The sequence below is a fragment of the Protobothrops mucrosquamatus genome, unplaced genomic scaffold (genome assembly GCF_001527695.2).
Source record: "Protobothrops mucrosquamatus isolate PMUCROS unplaced genomic scaffold, P.Mucros_1.0 scaffold225, whole genome shotgun sequence".
NCBI lineage: Eukaryota > Metazoa > Chordata > Lepidosauria > Squamata > Viperidae > Protobothrops > Protobothrops mucrosquamatus.
The window spans coordinates 1,254,009-1,262,268 of NW_015386576.1; the positions used below are offsets into that span (position 1 = coordinate 1,254,009).

The window sequence follows — 8,260 nt, forward strand, 5'->3', positions numbered from 1 at the left end:
AGAAAAGGTGGCGGAACTCAAACCTGGCCACGCCCTCATCAAACCCTAGGACCGCCCCTTTAGAGAACAGGAATGCAAGTAAAATTTGGGAGGGGCTATTTCCGGTGTGGGAGGGGCTATTTCCGGTGCGGCCGGCCCGGAAAAAGGTGCCGGAACGCGGTTCCGCCGCGTTCCGGCTGAAAAAAAGCCCTGCCTAAAATAGAAAGTTATATTAATTTAATTTCATATTTCACTGTTGAGCTTTCCCATGTTCATGTTTCTTAATGTTAGCACACATTCTTAGTATTCTTTGCTTATCCCTCCCAGAAACATCCCCTTGCCATAATGAGGCTAGGACTTGAAGGGATCAAGATCTTGGCAGCCTCAATAATGTACTGGAATGAAAATAAATATGTACCATTACGTAACACTGAACTGGATAGATACCTTTGAATTTCAACAAGTATTTAGTTCTCATTATTATAAGAATTATCCTTCAAGAACTTAAGGTAATTAGACATATTCAAACATGATTTGGTAAAAAAATAAATTTTGATCTTAGCTAGAAACTGTTCTAGTCTTGCCTTGGGCACAAAACCAGTTTGGTGACCTTGGGCTAGTCACTCTCTTTCAGCCCTAAGAAGCTGGCAATAGCAAATCATTTTCAAAATCTTCAAAAACTATAGGGACTTTTCCAGGCATTCGCCAGGAATCAAAACTGCCATGTACACGCACATGAAAAACTAATGACTTCGAAGAATAATTGATTTAAAAGCTGAGGGAAAACTTTTTGCAGTGGAGGAAATATAAGTAGAAAATGGGATATTCACTCTTAAACAGTTAATTAGTAATATCTTTTGACACAATACAAAATAAATATAATTTATAATAAAATCAATAAATAAGAAATACATATAGTTATAATATCCCCACTAAGGTAATCCACCTACATTCTCTATTGGTACTCATTTATCAAATTCACCTAAGGAAAACTGAGTGAGCATTTTCTACTTTGCTCTAGCAGCTAGATTACTTAAAAGCTTCCGATTTATATTAAAAAGCTTGCAATTGACACAGGAGTCAGCACGCTGATAAAACTACAAAGTATGCAAATGCAATTTTGGAAGGCATTTAGAAGAAACACTTAAGCATCCCTCTTTATGTTCAAATTTTCAATCAAAAGCATATTCTTTCTCTCCTTCATACTCGCATGTACAAATACAACCACTCATGGAAAGGATTTATCTTTGTTTATAGAAATTCAGATGTGAGTAGGCACAGAATCTGGGCAAGGCTTAGCACATTTCTGCTCACACAAAATGCCTATTATTCTTTGGCATGTGATTGTATAATTTTGGTGGCATCACTAGTAATAAAATACAATTCTTCTCCTGTATAAAGGTTACTTCACGGGATGGGCACTTTCCCATATTTATTTGCATGTAACTGTTATGTACTGTACAATTTTCTTTCTAGGCGTTATATAGGTACTCAAATCAGTTACCTACATTAAATAAGTCTAAATCTAGAATTAAAAATATAATAGTTAAATAGACTAACAACATGAAATAAATAGTTATCAGTTGGAGAAAACCAATGCTTATAGAAGGCATAAAGAAAAACCACTTTTATCAGTGATTAAAAAATACATCAAACCTTTGGTTTTCAATGAATCAGGAATGTATGCACTATCCACTCAAACATGCTAGCATTTAAACATGATAAGGACTATATCAACAACATTTTGGATGGCTGATACAACATCTGTTTGAGACTACAAGAACTGGATGGAGTCACTGAAGCAGTAAGTGTGAGCTTAAATGGACTCCAGAAGATGGTAGAGGACAGGAAGGCCTGGAGGAACGTTGTCCATGGAGTCGCGATGGATCGGACACGACTTCGCAATTAACAACAACAATGGTTGAGAACCATTTAGAAACTTCAACTGGTCCAGAATGCAGCAGCATGCATGCTCAATGGTCAATCACTTACTCCAATATTACATTTCTGCTGCAGAGTTGCACAGGTTACTAGTAGGTTTTGAGTATAATTCAAGATACTGGTTATTACCTATAAAGCTCATTATGGTTTAGGGGTTGTATATTTTAGAGACCATCTTTCCCCATAGTTTCAGCCTTTCCTGCCCATACAATTAGGGAGCTCCTGCTAAGAGACAGGTATAGCATGAGGGGGACTAATGGTGCATCAGCTCCCCTCCTCTGGAATAGCTTACCTCCTGAAATATAGGTTGTCCCCTACTGATGGTGTATACATGGATGTTTGGGCAATTATCTGTACCCCATAATGCTATTTTCCATAAATACATAATTTAGTCATTTACTTTTGTGGCTATTTTGATTAATAATTATTCTTATTGTAACTTTTGAAAACTATCTAAAGTCTAGCTGGTTTCAAGAGGCAGACTAAATCAATCACTCAGTCAGTCAGCATATCAATCTTTTAAGAATGGGTCACTTCTTCAAGTCTTACCTGAGCAAGTGATACCGGAGTTCTTTTCTTCGTCTCCAAGGAAGTCAAACTTACTTTCTCTCCTTTATGACTTGCACTGCATTTAAAGCAAGTCCATCTCATCTGTCCTTTTGTTTCAGTGCCACACTCTTTACTTAGCAGACAAAGAGAATGGTACAAATGGCCACAACTGTTATAAAAATAGAGTATATATATTACATTGTATGCATACATAACAAATATACTTAAAATGTATAATCAAATCTAAATTTTTTACAATAAATATATTTCTAAAAAATATCTTAATATTTAAGCCATTTTTAGACATTAACAGTGTATTGTTATAGTTCCTTATTCAGAATTTCATGCAACTTCCTACCACATACATATTCAATGGAATGCACTCTTAAGAAATCTTCTTTCTACACTTATTGCCTGCTACATCAGATAGTACCAAATCTCATTTATTTTATTATTATATTATTAGTAAGGCTATAGGTTGGACAGTGATCGAAAAGGTGCACATATACATACATCANCTTTTTGCTCATTCTCTTCCACCCTTTCTGCTATTGCATCCACATAGTCAGCCAAACCTTTAAAAGCAATTGCCACATTCGCACAATAATCATCCTGCTTCTGTGCTAAATCTTGCTGTTGTTGTGATAAATCCAATTGTTGCTGCGATAATTGATCAAATCTATTTTGCATTTTAACATCCATCTCTTGAAACATCTCGGTCATTTGCTTAATAGTTGCAGCCATCAAATCCTGTAGCTCTTTGCCGGAAGACGGTGGAGACGAAGAAGATGGAGGGTGTGACGAGTGAGAAGTTTTTGAAGTTGGCTGAGGTGTCTGGGTCATCGGAGATGTATATTTTACAATCGAAGGCACAGTTTTTTTCGAAGCCATCTTTACAATAAAATCCAATTTGCTAAAAAGTCTTTTAAGCAATTCAACCAAAGCGGATAATGCGCCAGTTAGAAGTAGCAACAGTTCAAAGCGGAAATCACTTTCACTTCTTGCTGAAAAATCAAGCCATCGCCATTTTAAGTTCACTTTCCCTCAATCCAACTCAAATATAGGGAAGAACGTATTGTCCAAGTTAGAGTATAGTCCAAAAAATACAAAACAGACTTCCAGGGTCGGTTCGTCTGCTTACAAGGCAAACTCACTGTTAACTTTAAGTTGCAGCGGTGACGGCGGCTTCTAGCTTCGCTACGGCGAAGGCGTCCTGGATCGCGGAGAAGCCTGGGGCTCCGGAGGAGTTCTCACCTACATCGTCCACAAGGGACGACTCGGGAACTCAACTCCTACCTTGGGCAGCTCACCTATCCCCCTAAGCCCAGGGGAAAGGTATCAGGCCGTTTGACAGCTGATGCAGGCTGTCAAAACGGCTTTTACGCGGAAACAGGCGGGAGCAGCAAACAGCTGCGTCCAGCGAAGTCGCCTGCCACCGGAAGTCCCTCGAGACATACATTCTTAATTCTATGAATGGCAATGGAAAAAGTTTGCGTTATAAAGTTTCCACATCTGTTTTTTCAAACTTACAGATACGATTGCACGTTGTACCCAATCACCCTAATAAATATCATTTTTTTCATGAGAATAAGAAATAGGTTTTGATGTCACACCATTCTAGTTCTGAGGATATACAAAGTTCATTATCCTGAAGCTCAACTGATCCAATCTTGATGGTCCTTGGAATCAAACTCAGCTCAACTTTGCATCAGGAAAAGCTTTTCTAAAGAAAGATTTCAGGAATGAAAGTCTGGCTCTCCCTCTGGAGGCCTGGTTCCATTATAACTGTATGCATTTTAGGGAACAAAATGACAGTCATCTTTCTTGCACTCAGGAGGAAAAGCTGACTTCTGCATATCCATCTAAGAGACATGCTGTTGCTGCTACTTTCGCTCTTGGCTTGGGCCAAAATGATTTTTCTGCCGTCTGTCATTTCAGAAACTGTTCTTTGACTTTTCCTAGCTGCCTGCAGCTTTTGTTGGAAGCAACCTCTAAATTTTTTTTGTTCCATCCAACTTCCCTCTTTGTCTTTCTTGGTCTGAATTGGAGAGGAAATATTATATGAGGCACAAAAATACACTTCCTGTTGTTTAAAAGAATTCAAAAGACAGACTGAGCTGTAGACAGGCAAATCTGTAGGAAACCATTGTTGAAATGCTGCCGTATGAGAGAAAACGTGACACTTAGAAATACTCTTAAAATAAAGTTCTTCTATTCAAAGTAACCCTTACATTTAACATTTATAGCAATCATTTTTCCTGAGTCTACACTTTATTTTCCAGCCTGTTTGCTGAGCAGGGTGCTCACAGAAAATAAAGGAGGGGGAAGGGGAGAGATTCCTGTCACTTCCCATATAGACCTCAACACTACTTCAACATTCAAAGTGACAGTAATTTTCAGCAGAGCAAGAACCACACTGAGGAACTATACTCCAGATGCTTGGTGGCATTTTTTAGCATCAATCCATGTTTTGATCAAAATAAATAAAATAATGGAAGCCTTGAATGTATATGTTAGAAAACACACTTTAGAAGAACACACTAGCACTATAAGTGATAATAACAAAATGACCATTTTGGCTTCATTAGATATAGAAAAAGCCTTTGATAAGGTGTAAATTAAATTTTGGGAGCAAGTTATGAAATAATATTAGTTTCCAATCCAATTTATTTCCTGGATAAAATATTACTATTTAAGTCCCTTTGTAACAATAAAATTATTTCCCCTATAATGAAGACGAGATACATAATGTGTCAAGGATGACCCTATCTACAGTAATATTTAATTGTGCTGGAAACTCTGGCATTCCCAATATGACCATCTGGCAATATTTGAGGTATACATGAAGCAGAAATTGAGAATAACTTGCTCTTATATGCAGATAAAACTTCAGGCTTCCTAAATCAATATTAAAAATCATCACAAAGATTTATGACAATGGTACAGAAATATGGTAACTATTCTGGCTATCCAAATGAGTAAGACTAATATGCCAATTGACAAAAAAGAAATCTATGGAATTTATTGTTCTGATTCTATTAAATACTTGGGGATAATTATTCCTAGGAAGATACTTCATTTAATAGATATACAGTAAATATTTTGAGTTATAGATCAACATACTTATGACTGTAACAGGAAGAATAAATGCAATGAAAATAAATGTTTCAAGAGTGATATATATTTTGAGAATGTTGCCCATCATATTTCATCTCAATATTTTAGGTCAATTGATAAATTAATGGTTAATTTTTTTACAAAATTGTAAAATGCAAATGTCACAGGTTTCTTATGACCATGTTGGTTTTAATTATCCTGATTTTCAAATAACCATAATAGATATTAACTTCTGCAATGGTATGTAATTCTACATTCAGAACCTAAGACAGATTCATATGTTGACACATAAGATATTCCTCAACTATTACTTAAGAGAATAGCCTTTTCACCAGATTATACTGAAGCTTTGAGTATATAAGTGAAAAAGTCTCTCCTTTAGCAACTTGGGAGATAGGATTTCCAATGAAGATGGCCGACTAAATACACACTCAGGGAGGGATCCCTGAAGGGGTCTTCTCTCGGCTGTAGCTCTTTAACTACTAACTGAAGGGACCGGCATTCCTTCAGTTTTTATGATCCACCTGGATCAGGGGGAATCTAGGAATTACCCTTCAGGAACCTTGGATACAGCTGAGCTCTGCAAGCAACTTCAGGAGCTGTGCTTCAAAGCTGCTGCATGCCAAATGCTGGGGAAGAGGGGCTGCAATCTGTTCGTCATTAAAACCGCCATTTTGAAATTTATCTTTCAAATGGACAGTAAGTTATGCCTTTCATTTCTTTAAGGACTATTAATCTTTACTAAGTTAAGTTAAAAGAGGCTACACCTTTTTGAAGACCTGCGTCATTTTGGGGATTTCTTTAGTGTTAAACAACAAGGAAGAAGGCTGCTAAGGCAAGCCAAAATAAAGAAGTGTTAAGCAAAAATAAAAAAGAAAGAAAAGCTGATGGAGAAACAGAAAGACTGAGAGCTGTGGTTTTAGTTTATTATTGTAGTAACTTATAACTTGGTCTGCTTTGTTGTGGGTGGCTAAAACTTTCTGATTTTTATGATTTCTGAACTACTAGCAATTCCTAAGTAACTTACCAAAAAAAGCTATTATTTGACCAAAGAGGGAGTCAAAATGGAGGAGCAAATTATTAGAGATATATCTGAAAACTCTCTAAATAAAATCCACCAGTTTGTTGACCAGCTATGCTCCAAGGATGATAAAAAAACCTTCTCAAACTATTTTAAAGATGCAAACATGTGTAGAAAGTTACCAAACTACTGAGGCAACTTTACAAGTAGCTGAAAATGCAGAGGAATTAACTGCAATTTTGGAATATAAACCTGACCACAACTTTTATTATGATGCTTTAAACATAAATCTCTCAACACAACTGAAAGAAAAACTTCAAGAAAATCTGCGACTCTTAAAAAGACAAGTTTGGGACTTTTTCTTTAAGGACATTAATGAGGTCAAGAAATTTTTGATAAAAAGGGAGGCTTATAACTACTTGATAAACTTTCCAGAGAAGAAAAAGATTTTACTCGGTGAAGACAAGCTAGAAGGAGTGACTTAAACTTAATGAGTTAACTGGATCTAGGATGCATTTTTATTTGTTTGATATTTATAACTGAAAGAAAGTCTTAATCCAAAATTTGAAATACACACACACACACACACACACACACACAGAGTAGTGGGATTCAGCCGGTTCGCACTGGTTCACCCGAACCGGTAGCTAAATTTTGTTGAGTTCAGAGAACCAGCTGCTTCCAGAAGTCTGTTCTAGGCCTGGGACTTCGAAGAATAATTGATTTAAAAGCTGAGGGAAAACTTTTTGCAGTGGAGGAAATATAAGTAGAAAATGGGATATTCACTCTTAAACAGTTAATAAGTAATATCTTTTGACACAATACAAAATAAATATAATTTATAATAAAATCAATAAATAAGAAATACATATAGTTATAATATCCCCACTAAGGTAATCCACCTACATTCTCTATTGGTACTCATTTATCAAATTCACCTAAGGAAAACTGATATATTCTAAGTGAGCATTTTCTACTTTGCTCTAGCAGCTAGATTACTTAAAAGCTTCCGATTTATATTAAAAAGCTTGCAATTGACACAGGAGTCAGCACGCTGATAAAACTACAAAGTATGCAAATGCAATTTTGGAAGGCATTTAGAAGAAACACTTAAGCATCCCTCTTTATGTTCAAATTTTCAATCAAAAGCATATTCTTTCTCTCCTTCATACTCGCATGTACAAATACAACCACTCATGGAAAGGATTTATCTTTGTTTATAGAAATTCAAATGTGAGTAGGCACAGAATCTGGGCAAGGCTTAGCACATTTCTGCTCACACAAAATGCCTATTATTCTTTGGCATGTGATTGTATAATTTTGGTGGCATCACTAGTAATAAAATACAATTCTTCTCCTGTGTAAAGGTTACTTCACGGGATGGGCACTTTCCCATATTTATTTGCATGTAATTGTTATGTACAATTTTCTTTCTAGGTGTTATTTATTTTTTATTTATTTATTTATTTTTTATTTATTTTTGGATTTATATCCCGCCCTTCTCCCGTAGGACTCAGGGCGGCTGACAATCTATTTAAAATACATACAAAACAATACAAATTTAAAATTAATTAAAAGGAATATTTAAATATTTGTCAAATTTTAAAATATAATTAAAACCCCCCTAAAAATTACCCTAGGCCAGTCCTGCAA

At 35.9% G+C, this 8,260-nt stretch overlaps 1 protein-coding gene across 1 annotated transcript in view; it reads right to left on the minus strand.

Annotated features, from left to right (window-relative positions):
* VPS8 (VPS8 subunit of CORVET complex) overlaps window positions 1-8,260 on the minus strand; it is a 108,007-nt gene that overhangs the window by 13,089 nt on the left and 86,658 nt on the right. The window contains exon 44 of the mRNA XM_015814153.1: window positions 2,470-2,638. Within this exon, the coding sequence (XP_015669639.1) occupies window positions 2,470-2,638 (169 nt within the window). The remainder of the gene's footprint in view (window positions 1-2,469; window positions 2,639-8,260) is intronic.